General features: G+C 54.6%; 5 protein-coding genes across 5 annotated transcripts; 2 read left to right on the top strand and 3 right to left on the bottom strand.

Annotated features, from left to right (window-relative positions):
* Positions 1-349: 349 nt before the first annotated feature.
* Positions 350-2,164, top strand: PG985_002631 (s.t1.c1; the record flags this gene model as incomplete). Its single annotated transcript, XM_066822400.1, has 1 exon — positions 350-2,164. One exon carries the CDS (start codon positions 350-352, stop codon positions 2,162-2,164), a length of 1,815 nt encoding a protein of 604 aa, XP_066689832.1.
* A 634-nt stretch (positions 2,165-2,798) lies between these two features.
* PG985_002630 (adenosinetriphosphatase) lies at positions 2,799-5,273 on the top strand (the record flags this gene model as incomplete). Its single annotated transcript, XM_066822399.1, has 2 exons — positions 2,799-4,980; positions 5,053-5,273. 2 exons carry the CDS (start codon positions 2,799-2,801, stop codon positions 5,271-5,273), a joined length of 2,403 nt encoding a protein of 800 aa, XP_066689831.1.
* A 527-nt stretch (positions 5,274-5,800) lies between these two features.
* PG985_002629 (uncharacterized protein) lies at positions 5,801-6,438 on the bottom strand (the record flags this gene model as incomplete). Its single annotated transcript, XM_066822398.1, has 2 exons — positions 5,801-6,181; positions 6,268-6,438. The coding sequence occupies 2 exons, from the start codon at positions 6,436-6,438 to the stop codon at positions 5,801-5,803; spliced, it is 552 nt and encodes a 183-aa protein (XP_066689830.1).
* Positions 6,439-8,578: 2,140 nt separating this feature from the next.
* On the bottom strand, positions 8,579-10,297 carry PG985_002628 (uncharacterized protein; the record flags this gene model as incomplete). The annotated part of the gene is made up of 1 exon (XM_066822397.1): positions 8,579-10,297. The coding sequence occupies one exon, from the start codon at positions 10,295-10,297 to the stop codon at positions 8,579-8,581; it is 1,719 nt and encodes a 572-aa protein (XP_066689829.1).
* A 2,474-nt stretch (positions 10,298-12,771) lies between these two features.
* Positions 12,772-13,597, bottom strand: PG985_002627 (EMG1/NEP1 methyltransferase; the record flags this gene model as incomplete). The annotated part of the gene is made up of 2 exons (XM_066822396.1): positions 12,772-13,248; positions 13,313-13,597. The coding sequence occupies 2 exons, from the start codon at positions 13,595-13,597 to the stop codon at positions 12,772-12,774; spliced, it is 762 nt and encodes a 253-aa protein (XP_066689828.1).
* Positions 13,598-14,061: the final 464 nt, after the last annotated feature.

Below are 14,061 nucleotides of genomic sequence, written 5' to 3'. Positions count from 1 at the left end.
TTGTGAATGCGTTATGCCAATGTACCTACGCAGCCGATTTCCAGTATGCGGCAACAATTGATGGGTTGGGTGGTGAACATGAAGACGCGCTTTCCTCACTTTACGCGCTGGATAGTGGAGTGGGGTTAACTAGGTAAGCTCGCCAAACCCAGAATGCCTGGCACCTGGTAGGGGTCCAGGCCTTGCATCACCCCGCCATGATCAACCCCACTAGCCTAAACAATTCCATATCTTCAATGATAGCAACAGCACCAGACGGGATCCGACGTGATTGGATCTTAGATCTCTGTTCAGATCTACTAAGATTTACCCTTGGATTTATTACCGAGCTCTGCAATCCATTCTCAGCATGGAGCCAAGTACAGACATACCTGGGTTCGTCCAGGAGGGGTTTCCCCGGCAGCTCCCGGAGAACTGTGTCGAGTACATCCTCTTTGTCATCAATGATCAGCTGGAAGCACGCCGAAAACTGTCAGCTTTGGAGAGTGTTCGCAAAAGGGCTATGCATCTAGCGGGCGCACTCACCAAGGATTATATCTGGCAACGAGACGCCCTCAATCTGGAAGTCAAAAACGACCGTGGATTTGTTTATCTGCATGGCAGCTCATACTTTGGCGATGCTATAGAGGACGAGTGGCTCATCGTGTATCTTCTCCGCGAGCTTAGCAAGACTTCCAGTGATCTCTGGATCCGGGTATTTGATAGTGATGGGGAGTTTCTCCTGGTGGAAGCGGCCAACGTCTTGCCATCTTGGCTTAGCCCAGAGATCGATACTAACCGGGTGTGGATCAACCAGGGGAGCCTCCATCTGATCCCTCTGCAAGACAAGGCAGACAAGAGGCCTTTGGCCTTGGATCAGGCAGTTGAGCATATCAAAGGGGGGTTCGAATTTCTCGTTCAATCAGCTCTCGTGGAAGCTGAGGCTTTCTACCGGCTAGAGAAGTACCCTGGGCAAATACAGAATGCCATGCACCATTCTTTGACAACTATTCCCAGGAAACTTGCCTATATCCTACATGAGAAGCCAGCGGCGATCGCACCCGCCGTTGAAGCATTCTATCTCCGGGACCCCGTCTCTATGAAGTCACTCCTATCTACATCCGGAAAATTGAGTTTTCCCCCGCAGGACCTTGTGGCCGTGAGCGTCAGGTACACCAAGGTCCTCTTCGCACAGTTGAAGTCGCAGAAATTTACGCCGCCCCCAGCATGGTCTAGTATTATGGAGAAAGCCGAGAGCGAGATAGGATCGGCCGGAGCCACCCAAGAAAACCTTGACCGACTGGAAGTGGGCATGAAGCTGACTTGTGGTTTCGAGATGCTCGCCTCCAATGCCACGACTAAGAACAATCGAACTGCCCGAGAGGTGGCGATTCTCCTTGAGGACCTGGAGGAGGATGGTGACCAGGTACTCCCAAGCGACGCTGACATTGAGTCTTGGCCTGGTGCGAAGCAGGATGACGACGAGTCTTGGATGGATGTCAACTACGAAGAGTTCGAGAAAGCGCTTGGTGGCAAGGGCGACACTCAAAAAGGGGGGACCGGCGGCTTTGGAGATGCCTCGGCACAGGCAGATCTACAAAAGATGGTAGCACGCTTTGAGTCCTTTCTCAATGACGAGACTGCTGGATTTGAAGGGGCGGAGCTTGGCGATATGGATGAAGATGACGATTCATCCGAGTATGAGGACAGTGAAGATGAGGATAAGGATGTCAGCTTCGACGAGGAGCAATTTGCCAATATGATGCGGGAAATGATGGGCATGCCTGTTGGAAAACCAACTCATTCGAAACAGCCATGCCGGGCTATAGGCAATAAGGGCCAAGTTGAGGAAGTAGACGAGCAAGAAGACGAGGAAATCATGCAACTGGCGACCCAAATGGAAGCCGAGCTGAACTCTCATGGAGCTCTGCAGCTTGACCCCACGCCGAGGAAGTTGAAGGCGCTGAAGCAAAAGAGTGCAACGGACGACAAAGGCAAGGGGGTACAGTACGATGATGATGAACCAGAGGAAAGCGACGAGGAGGAGGAAGTTGATATAGATTACAACCTGGCCAAGAATCTGCTCGAGAGTTTCAAGAGCCAGGGAGGCACAGCAGGGCCTGTTGGCAATATGCTAGGAATGTTCGGCATGCAGCTGCCGAGAGACGAAGAACACACAGAATAAGCCAGGTACTCGACAGCGATGGGGAATGGATTGAGACTAGATATGAGGAGTATATGTGCCTATAGAACAGTACCTAATGGTATGTACTTTATTTACCTCCTGCAGGCATGACCCAGGCTTCTAATAACGGCCACGTTCTTTGTTGCCAATTTACTTATGCATAAGTAAGTTGGGATGAAGAGGAATCTCGAAGTTACCTGTAAGTACATAAGGTAAGTGGTAAGTATCAAAAGCCCAGCACCTGTGGCGATGAATGACCGCCCGGCGGATCGCCAGCCCCCCGCCAGCCACTGCTAAACGTAACCCCACTAAACCACTAAGCAAACATTCAGCATTGAAGCTACTGCAACGACGTCACAAGCAGCTGGAAGCGTGCTAATGCACTACTGCTAATGACCTTTGTACAAGACTGCACTCGCCCACTCACTCTGATCGCATGAATACCCATGTGTACCTGCTCGACCCATAGTTCATGCTTTCCGGACGATCCCCAGCTGCCCATGCTCTCCCACGGAGCCGCATAGTGAACCCTCCCCTCGATCGCACGCAACGTTATTGGGCATTACTTTCGCAACCTGAATGAAAGAAGAAGTCACGACGACACCCGCGGGCCGCAATCCGGGCAAATGCAAGCATGTGGGCGAACAAGGCTGTGTCCAACCTCCAGAAAACCTACGATGAGAGTTACCTGACATGCTCGACCGCCGTCTACTACGAGAGCCAAGGCAACGAGAAGGAGGCCATGCGGTACTGGAAGACGGCGCTCGATCAGATCAATCACAACTCGCCCAGCAAGCCTAGCTATACCCCCAAATCCGAGACGGAGCGGGCCCTGCTCGACAGCCTGAAGACCCTCGAGACGCAGTGCAAAGAACGGGTTGACCTGCTGGAAGCGCTTCGTATTTCCCGCGAAGAAGACACGGCTACCAAGCGCAACTCCTCCTCGAGCGGCACCAATGGCGGCGATTCTTCAAGTGCAGACCCCGGCGAGAGGGGCTGGATAGGTGGCGGGACTATCCCAGCCATATCCTACACGGAGCTTTCTAGGCCATCGCTTCCTCCCAGGCCGTCCATGAATTACAGGAACACATCGGAGAGAGCTGTGGTAGGGCGGAAAGACGGCCCTAGTGTAGAGCAAAGTTCACCTGCATCGTCAGCGAAACAACGGCCCCCGTTGCCCCCGTACGCCTCGTCGACGACGCCCAGGAAGAAGAGCTCGAGATCTCCAAGCCCGGACAAGCGGACTATGCGAACGACGTTACGGTCGGGGAGATCTTCTGAGAAGGCGGCGAAGTCGTCACCTCGAATGACGCCGAAGAGCGCCGAGCGCCCTGGCGCAAGTAAAGCAGCTACGTTAGCATGGTCCACCATCTCTTCCCGGGAGAACATTGGGAAAGCCAGCTCTTCAGACTTGCATTCGCCTGCTGCCTCTTTGAGCGAGCCAAGGCGCTCTAGTGAGCAAACGCGAAAAGCGTCGGCCTCTGCATTTTCCCAATGGGACAGCCATACGAGAAGGCTTGTGTCAACTCCTGATGATGGGGCTATGGACCCATTGAGTCCCGGTTCGCCTTTGACAAGGCGAACGGAAGACTACACTTTCCCGGGTCCATCCTCGCTGGCTCTGGGTGCCGCCTCAAGCGCCTTGGGCTCTCTGGCGATTGCCGATAGATCGGACCCGCCATCTTCACGTTCAGCACGTGCTCCTAGGCCGCACAACGGCTCCATGGCAGCACAAGATGCTGCTCGTGCGTCGACGAATCCAGGGGCTGATGTTGCGTCGGCTTCAGGGAGAAGTTCCACCGAGCCGCCTGTTCGAAGGAAGCCGGTAGCCCACAGTCATTACCCACCGGAACCCAACAGCGCCAAAAAGCGCGCGGCGCGGCCGAGGCGTGAGAAGAAACCGGACTTCGCTTCAACTTCAGAAGACGAAGAAGAAGTTGCCAGCGGCGCTGTTGGGCGTAATGAGGCGGGGTCGCCTGTGCCAGCCGACCTCACTATCGACTCTCCGGACGGATCGGCAGAAGAAAGGGAGGATAAAGCAAAATCGGACTGGGAGAGAAAGAAGAAGGCAACTCTGAAGAGGCTTCCTCCCGGCGTCGATAGCGCCGCTGCAAAGGCGATCTTCAACGAGATCGTTGTGGAAGGCGACGAAGTGCACTGGAGCGATGTAGCAGGGTTGGAGATTGCCAAGAGCGCGCTGCGGGAAGCTGTCGTCTACCCTTTCCTTCGACCTGACCTGTTCATGGGACTCCGCGAGCCAGCCAGGGGAATGCTGCTGTTCGGCCCGCCCGGAACCGGCAAGACCATGTTGGCCCGCGCCGTGGCAACCGAGTCCAAGTCGACCTTCTTCTCCATCTCGGCCAGCAGTTTGACCAGTAAGTATCTCGGCGAGTCCGAGAAGCTCGTTCGCGCCCTGTTCGCTCTCGCCAAGGCTATGTCACCCAGCATCATCTTCGTCGATGAGATCGACTCGCTCCTTTCGCAGAGGTCCGGATCTGGAGAACATGAAGCTACCCAGAGGATCAAGACCGAGTTCCTGATACAATGGAGCGACCTGCAACGAGCTGCGGCAGGGCGGGAAAGCAGTCCCGGCGGCAAGGGGGAAAGCCGCGGTGATGCGAACCGGGTACTCGTGCTTGCGGCCACTAATCTGCCGTGGGCCATCGACGACGCCGCACGCCGTCGCTTCGTAAGGCGGCAGTATATCCCGTTGCCAGAACCAGAGACAAGGGCCACTCAGCTACGTACCCTTTTGGGTCAACAAAAACACAGCCTCACAGAAGCTGACATTCTGGAACTAGTCGGGCTAACTGACGGTGAGTAAATCAACTTTTCTCTCTTCTTTTCCAGCTAGTTCACACGATATTGACTACCGATTCTACACATAGGCTTCTCCGGTTCCGATATTACGGCCCTCGCCAAAGATGCGGCCATGGGGCCCCTTCGGTCGCTCGGGGAGGCTCTGCTTCACATGACCATGGATCAGATTAGACCGATAGAACTGGTCGACTTCAAGGCCAGTCTGCGCATGATCAGGCCCAGCGTCAGCCGAGAAGGCCTGAAAGAATACGAAGACTGGGCTAAACAGTTCGGAGAGCGCGGTGGCTAGTGCTGCTGGCTGCTGCATTGACTTATAACTAGCAAGGAAACAGTTGCGTCTGTCCATTGTACTTCATCGAGTCGTGCACATGGGGTTGTACGCATTCGAAAGAACGGGTAGACACGAAAAATGGATAACGTTCTGAATGGGAGGCGTTTTAGGTATTCACCAGGAGGGATAAGACAGGGGCATAGATATGATACCCCGGCCTTGGGGTCACGGCCTAGGGGACCAGCAGGCAGCATACAATGGCATACCAAGAGAATTGGCGTGGATTGGGGTTTTGGTTTTGGCCACACACACACACTGCAGATTATGATACATACTGTATATATACACTAACCCCTTACTGGGTGCGGCATCCAGCGACTGTTTTACACGTATTCTATGCTCTCGCCATGCCTTCCCAGGAGCTCCAGTATCCGGCCTGATTCGGCTATGAGTCTTCCATTTGCATTGTTTGTCCCAGTGGCGAGTCAGACCCTGGGTTTATGCGTAACCCGGTAAATAATAGACAGGTTCTTCTTCTTCCTGATTTAGTCGACATCCGTGATACTCGTCGTCGTCTTCGTCGTCGTCCCCTCTTGCTGGTGCAGCCGGGCCTTGGCCAGCTTCTGTGCCCTCCGCTCCTCGGCCTCGGCCAGCTCGCGCTGCTTGATCTCGCGACGCTCCTTGGCGGCGGCCTCGCGGCGCTCGATCTTGACGACGCGCTGGGCGACATAGTTGGCCTTCAGCTCCTCCTCGGTCGGCACGGGTGGCCGCGCGTCGATGGGCGTCCCGTACGGCGCGAGAATGTGCTTCACGACGTGCTTCTTCCGCGACGACTCCCGCCACCCCGCGGCAATGCTGATTACGTCGCCCTGCCGCACGCTGTTGGAGGGGTCGTGGACCAGGTGGTAGTGCGGATACTTGAAGGACTATGATTTCATATGGATTGTCAGCCAGTCTGTTGTTATCGCTGCCATTGCATCTTCTCGGGGTTGTGGAGATGGCAGGTAGGTACCTTGGAAACGTGCTTCTCCCATCGTTGGCCCCAGAGCCGCACCTTGACCGTCTTATCCATGAGCCCGGCCGAAACTACGACGCCCGTCTTGCTGCCCTTGTACATGCGCCCAGCATGGCCAATGCCGCTGGCTGCGGCCTCGAGGACTCGCGAGGCTCCTGGTGCACTCATCTTGGTCGGATTCCTTCTTTTCTCGCGAAATGTTTCTGGGACTTTGCGCCCTTTCCCTGAACTGCTTCCGTCTGCCCAGTCTCAGTGTCGCAAATTGTCGTCCCTCTTTGGTGTCGCGTCCGGGAAAATTGCCGTCGTTCAATAATAGCCCTGCAGCTTGAGGGGTACGCGGGGGGTTGGTTCCGGGTGGTCGGCGAGGCAATGTCGAAATCTTTTTAGATTGAGGGCGGGCGCCAGTGCCAGCTATTTTGATGCTTGCAGGGGTAGGTTTGGCAAGGCCAGTAAGGTTTCGCCCGGATTAAATCCTGCGCTAGAGTCCGGCCCGGCTGGCATCTCCACCATCCCCGGGAACTCGACTTCAGGTCTCCACTAGCACCCCTATCGCTACCGGCAAAGCGAAGATCCATCTCTGGTATCATTCAATTTCGGAGTGAGTGCGTAAAGCGTAGATTACCAGCCAAGCATCTGCAAGTGAGGTCCATGGTAAAGCTTCACGGGGTTGAGATGATGCCTTTGTGTGGGACAACTTGCGCTTACACAAGCACTCGCGACGGGAGTACGAGGATAGTCAAGATCTCCTTACAGGTTGGATCTTGCTCAAAACCAAAATTGATGCAAAAGATTACGTACATACATACATACATGTCTTGGTAGACATCTAAGGCGCCAATGATTGACCATCTCAAAATGAGGGTGTTGCCGGTGACAGGCATTGTTGACATTACCAACCCCCAGCTGATATTTCCATGGAGAGCGAGTGTGACTCTCATCTGAAAATGGCATCAATGTGGTATCTACTGAAACACACATAACGCTCGTCAAAGATGGTAAGCAAAAAGGGAAGACAGTGCAGGTTCAAGAAAGGAAAGAAAGAGAGAGAGGTAAGAAAAAAAAAAAAAAAAAAAAAAGAGAGAGTTGCCAGACAAGGGCCAAGCTGGGATTCGAACTGGAAACCGAGAGTTAGTATTTGATTGTCTCTTTGTTGTTGTTAATGGATGATGACTTACCCCAGGACCTCTTCCACCCAAAGGAAGTACGCTATACCACTGCGCCACGAGGCCGAGTGTACTCATTGCTGTTGGAATGTGAAACTGTTATCAGTTCCCATGACGACTCGTGGAAGGAATGGCCAGCCATGGTGGCTTCAGCGTGGCATCTACTGTAGGCAGGTCTGTAAAGGTGAATCACGCCTTACGGGGGAGTTCTCTAAGGCACATAATCAGGCATAGTGGGCCTGCATATGTCAGGGGATGATGAGCTGCCTTTCGGCATACCAGGCTGCAGATAGACTTTCTGGAGGCCGTAGAACTGGAAACACACATCTCTGGCAACCAATCTGAAGGAAACAAACCAGGCAACACCCTACCATGATATGTTTCAGGCGACTTCACCAGAACGACCGCACCGCACCATGGTCTTGAGACTAACACGGCAGCCAAAGAACATCCATTCGAGACCTCAGTGGAGAGCAACAAAACACCCCCTAGGAGATCATCCGGCAGTAGGAAAGACCGTGGGGGAAAGGCATTATAGATTGAGTGTTCAAAGCAAGGGGCATCTCGAAACATGAGGTCACTGGCCTGAGGACCGACAAAGCCCCCTTCACAGAAAATAGAGGGCAAAGACAGAGAAACAACAGACAAGAGAGCCTTATGATTTGACCGGTAGACATAAACATCATGACATGGCAGGAGGTGAATCCGCGCGTGATAGGCAAGCAAGCTATATACATACATAACCCATACACAATTTGAAAACCAATGACCTGCAAAACCTAACCGAAACCGCCCAAAACCCATAGTAGAGTAGAAAAGTATAAATTTCTTCAAAGAACACGCTTCCATAACCCAAGCCTTCATGTCATGCAAGCCAACCCAAAGGAAAACGGCGTCATTCACGTCAATTGGTCCGCCCATGCTTCATGATAATCTCTCCCCCTTCTTTTCCGTTCAGGCACGTTCTGTGTCACCGGGGTTCTCCTTCACAGTTGAGACTGAACAGCTCAATTGTAGGATTCTGTCGCCATTGGCCATTTGGAGGAATGATGGGGGGGGGGGTCGGCGGGCGTATTCTAGCAGCATATCATTCACCTGATATCGAATCCTGTTTCCTATTTTTTTTTTTTCTTCGCATGCTTTCCCTAACGCCGGGAGGATCTGCGACTTCTGTTGCCGCCTACACAGCTGATGCTGTCGTCCGGAGCAACACTGTCTTTGTCGTCGTCCCAGTCAGCAAGGCTGCCGCCCACCTCGCTTTCGGGCAGCGGCACCATGTTCGCCTTGGCGTACATGGTGGCCCTTCCACCCGTAGGCATCCGTTTCACCCCGTTGTTCATTCCGAGGCGCGCCCCAAGGTCTTTCGCCATGGCGGAGACTGACTGCCGGGGAGGAGGCGGTCTGGAAGGAGGCGGCCTGGATCTGACCGGGATGGACATGGTCTCGGCCTTGACAAGTGTTGGCGGAGCCCGCATTGTAGCCTCCGATCGATCCGACCGCTCTGGTTTCCTTGTCCGATGAGTGCGGGCCGAAACATAGGATTCAAGTTCCGGCTCTGGGCGCCGCACCGATCGTACGCTCGCATGCCTCGAAGGCTTCGACGTTGTGGCACGGCTCTTGGCGTCCAGGTCCGGCAGGAAGTCGTTTGCGTATCTGGAGCCGGCCTGGCTACGATACTCAGTCTCCATGAGCAGCTTCGGTGCGCCGGTGTGCTTGGATGCAGCGGTGCTCCTATGCTCCGCCTCGGCAATCATGAGCGGTCTGCGTGAGGAGCCGGCCTCGCTTCGTGTCCGATTCCGCCCAGTGGTACTGTGACGGGTAGAATGGCGGCTCGCGCGATCATCGAGCTCCTCGACCTCCCTCGACCGGTCTGGGGCTTGTGAGTAGCGAGCTACGTAGCTGGGAGGGGGGTAGTGGCGAGCTCCTTTGGCAGGGGCATAGTCTTCGGGATAGCGAATCTTTTCCACGGTCCTTTCTACCTCGACATAGCGTTGGTGCTGGTTGGGGTAGGGGTCCGGCATGGTTGACCGCCTCTGCATGGCGGGAGGGTCAAACTCCTGGCGAGGGGCACGTTCACGGTCGTTCCTCATGTTCATGTAAGTGAGAGCGCCGCCAATTGCGGCGCCAGCAGCGACTGCCCCGAGTACACTGCTAATAATGGTGCCGGTGCCGAGGCCGCTGGAATTCTCACGAGGAGATGGGGCTGGCTCAAAGGTCGACGTCGTCACACTGCGTCGATATGTGGTCCACGGCTCGTCCTCCGCGGGGGCAGCAGCAGGCGCGGGCCGTGCTGGGGGTCGGGCAATGGCGTTGGCTGCCGACCCACCGGGAGCAGCTCGGGAGCCGGCAACAGAATGAGATGGCTGGGAGCGGGAAGCCACGTCGAGATTCCAGTCGAGGATCCGGCTTACTTCGCTAGTTGTTGATTGAGTCCGTCTCGCAGTGGAAGGGTTGTGGTGAGAGGGATGGTCCCTGGGAGGAAGATAGACGACCTCCATTATATTACCGTCGAGGTCAGTGATTCTGGCTCGACTCTCGCCACCGGAAGATGGGTCGACGGGACGTGCGTGGCGGAGAAAATGACTGTCACCGCCGATCTTTGTGAGGTCAGGGTGTGCCCGCAGTCCTGCGGCGTGGAAGTCGGACACGACCGAAGGCGAAGACGCAGAAATCACAAAGCGGGCGCGTTTCAGCGGCGAATTGTCGTCACCGATGGCCTTGACCTCAAATATAGGGTCGCCACCCGCACCGTATATAATACGAGTAGAGTCGGCAGACAGGAAGCGGAGCCCAAGGGGGTGGGTGACGGCTGAATAGAACGACGCAGACTCAGGCAGGCAGGTGACGTCGGCGTAGGGACGCATGGAGAAGATGAGGGCAGACACCGCAAAGCGTCTGGGGTACGGCGTATATGTGTGTGTGTGTGGTGTGGTGTATGTGGTGTGACGAGGGAGGGCGCCCACCAAGTTGGTCGTCAGGCAGGAGATGGCGCGAATCCCTTGGACGAGAATGAAACGCCCAAGGAAACCAACGTCAACCTGAGGAATGTGACGGGATATGCAGGCAGATAGCCTCACAAGGCCAAGCACAGGCAGAGGCTGAGTGTGCGACGGGCGTGTTGGGTATATGCGAGCGCGGGGTATGTTGGTAAAGTATCCAGTGTACCTCTATAGAATACCTAACATGAATGGAGGGACGTGCTGCTAGGCCGGGCGTATCTGCTGTTGCCAAAGTTCATGCAAGCAATGGAAAAAGGAAGTATATGCTCGAGTGAGACAAAACGCTATGGAGAAAAGCCACGACGAGGAGGAGACAAGTTGTGTATGCTTTCGGCGGCGGTACGGTATACACTTGTGGTCGCACAACAGCTTCTTGTGAAGGGTGCTGGAGTCGCACGAGACGCAACAACTCCTGTGGGCTGATAACAAGCGTTCCGATCTGGCGTATGCAAAGATGTGAAAGTAGGCGAGCCAGCAGGAGAAGGATGGAGGTAGTGGTATGTATCTAGATGGGAGGGGATGCAGCGCCCATCCACTCATTATTCACTCATTCATTCCATCCAATCCATCCCCGACCGCCCCCTATCGTTTACATACGCGATAATTCAGACCGCCCATCGGATCGCGACATTAAGCCTTCGCAACTGACGACCGACCGCCAGTTTAGGTACTAATGCAGGACAAGCACTCCAAGAGGGGACCAGGCAATGCCAAACTCGGACCTCACGCTCTGGCACTGTACGCGGCTGCATAAAGCACCAGGGTGCTACCTAGGCGCACTAGAGACCACTTGCATGTATGTACGATACTACGAGACTACCTACAGTCAGACATGTCCAACTCCGCCGGCTGAGGGAAAAAGTGCCATCGCTCAGTGCAATGGTTTTTGCCTCACACGGTACGAGCTGCTTGGGGATCGCACAATTGGCCACGGTCGGTCTACGGTGGGCTCTATCGATAGCATGTCAATCGACGGTAGCTCCAGGTGCGCCCTGGAACAAGATCGACCCCCCCGGTCTCACTCTCTGTCATTGGATTCAACTGAGGGATGGACAGGATGCCAACGCCTGCCACGTTGGAGGAGGGCCCCCAGGGAAAAAAAAAATCGAGCACATCCACAGTCTGATGTCGAGCTGGATGATTCGATAGGAGCATGCGAAGAAGTGGTGCTTCTGCAGGTGGCTGCAGGCCCCCCACTGTAGAGTGGAGATGCTGGAACAATGCACACGCCATGCCACAGGTTATAGAGCGCCTTCGAAAGAAATGGGTTGGGCAACAATACAGCGCAATCGAAGCTGTGTACTAAGCTAAGTAAGCAGTACCGCCCTGCCCTTTGCTAGCCATGATGATGCTCACACCAACATCAGAAGACCGCTGCTTCCGCATAGCCTGCTGGGTTGGGCCCATCCGGTACACCCACGTCTTGTCCATCAAGACCATGTCACTACGAAGCAGCTCGTTGGCTGGCCTGGACGGACCAGAAGAAGGCACAGCCAAGACTAGCGGGTGACGATAGATACTACGGCGGCAACCATGCACAATTCAACACGAGACGGCGCACACGATGTCTTCTTGGGTTCAGGTCTTCCGATTCATCGTGGCACCTTCAGTACCACACTATCTGTGACGAGACTGTCGTCACCCTGATCCTACAGCCCCGAAAACGTCATCAGGATGCCTTCCCAAGCTCAAACCAGGGATATTCGTCAAACACTAGATCCTTCTGCGAATCTGAGGCGCATCTGCAATATTGTCTGATGCATCGGGACGCCATCCGCAGAGCCTGCACCAGATTCAGGCCTCTCAGATGACCCTTTCTTCCGCTATCATCAACGATCGTAAAACAGACGTTATATCCGTTTGCGACTTCCTAATCCGTCGTCCCCGCGTGTCCATCCCAATGATGAATCACTTGGTTTAGATTAGATATATCGCTTGGGCCCAGGCAGCCTGTATAGACAACGAGGTTGGCGGGCTTAGCTACGCCGCCACACCAGCCCATATCCGACCTGTGGTTAGTAATTTTACAAATAGAGCATGACAGGAGAAAATGACCAGAACACAAAAAGGAAACACGTGGGCCAAGTTGAAGTGGCCCACAAAGACGATGAAACGTCTTGGATCCCATGTTGAACGCCTGTTGTTTTTGTTGCGAAAACAGAGACTGAACAAGAACCTAAGACCCAAGCTGAAGGAGTCGCTTGCAACAAGACCGAAATGTTGTATAACGGCTGTTGCAAGCCGACGCCACTTATATCTCATACCTGTCGCGTTCCTTATTGCGTCCCGTTCCTGCTTCTTTCGGGTAGGCGCCGCCTTCACAACGTTGGCGAGGACAACTAGAGGACATCCCATGTGTCCTCGGCAGCGTGGCAAAACTTGCTGCATGCGACGCTGGCCGAAAGACTGAAGTTGCTGATGGAGATCTTCTCATCAACGAATGTGTCGGCGAAGGTGTCCTCGCCCTTGGCCATGGCTCCGACGAAAACGCAAATGCTCTGCTTAGAACCTACATCCGATACCCAGTCGCGAACTCGCACCAGAGGAGCGTCAAAACTCAGCGTGACCTTGCGGCAGTCCGGAGGCAGATGGTCAGTGATGGGATTCGATATAACTCGCAGAAGCTTCTCCTGGGAGGTCGTAGAACGAATGGAGAGGCGATGGAGAAGCTGGACCATGAGACCAGCGAAGCGCTTGAAGGTACGCGGGATTCTGACAGTAGGCGAAACCTCGATAAGGACGCCCTTGGCGGTGTGGATGTAGATCTGCAACTTGCCGGCCTTGTTGATGGGCGAGTCGAGCAGAGTCAAGAGACACTAGTCAAGTTAGCACAGTCAGCATGTTGAATGCCCGACTAGATCGGAGGACAGTTGGTCCAACCTGGTGTGTGATATCAGGACGAGCATCACTAATGTCTCGGTTCATCTTGCGCATGACACCAATGTGTTCGTCGCTGTTGAGCAGCGAGTATTTGTCGTTGTTCTGCACGCCCGGGCGGCTACCGCCGCCGTGCGAGGCCTTGTAGGTTTCCAGGCTGGCATTGGAGAGGACAACGATGAGTCTTTGCGAGTTCTTGTCATTCAGCGGGATGGGCGTGTGTTGTTCAGCTACCAGCTGAGGAAGAGCCGGAGGGGGGAGGGACTGGGTGCCTGCGTTTGGGGCCATGGTGTCAGCTGCGGGTTCCTGGTTGATAAGAGTATGTCCTCTCTACGTGACGCGAAGACGGCGGATCTGGCTGCAAGTGTCTCGAGGGTGCAAACGCTTGCACGAGGTGCACATTCGTCCAATTGATACAGGCGAGTTCTTGGGCAGCCTGGAGAGTTTTGGGGAGCTTTGAAGGGGAAAGAGAGGGGTTGGTTTTCGCGGTCTCAATCCCGAGAATGTGGTGCTTGAAGCTACACAGATAGCAGAGCAAAATTAGGCCAGAAGATAACCTAGCAAAATTCCCCCAGGCCTGCCTTGACTCGCCATGGCCCAAGTGCGAGAACCCGACATGAGGAACGCGGTAATACATATATCCCAAGACAAAAAGCGCGACCGCTCGCTCGAACCAATCAATTGGCCGGGTGTAGTCACAATCAACGAGTTAGAATTGGTTTACTTACGAGGTCGCTTGCGCTGCTCGGGGG

Source organism: Apiospora marii, assembly GCF_038362585.1.
Source record: "Apiospora marii strain CBS 49790 chromosome Unknown utg000002l_segment0_segment0, whole genome shotgun sequence".
Lineage (NCBI taxonomy): Eukaryota > Fungi > Ascomycota > Sordariomycetes > Amphisphaeriales > Apiosporaceae > Apiospora > Apiospora marii.
This window is presented reverse-complemented; position numbering and strand designations above follow the sequence as displayed.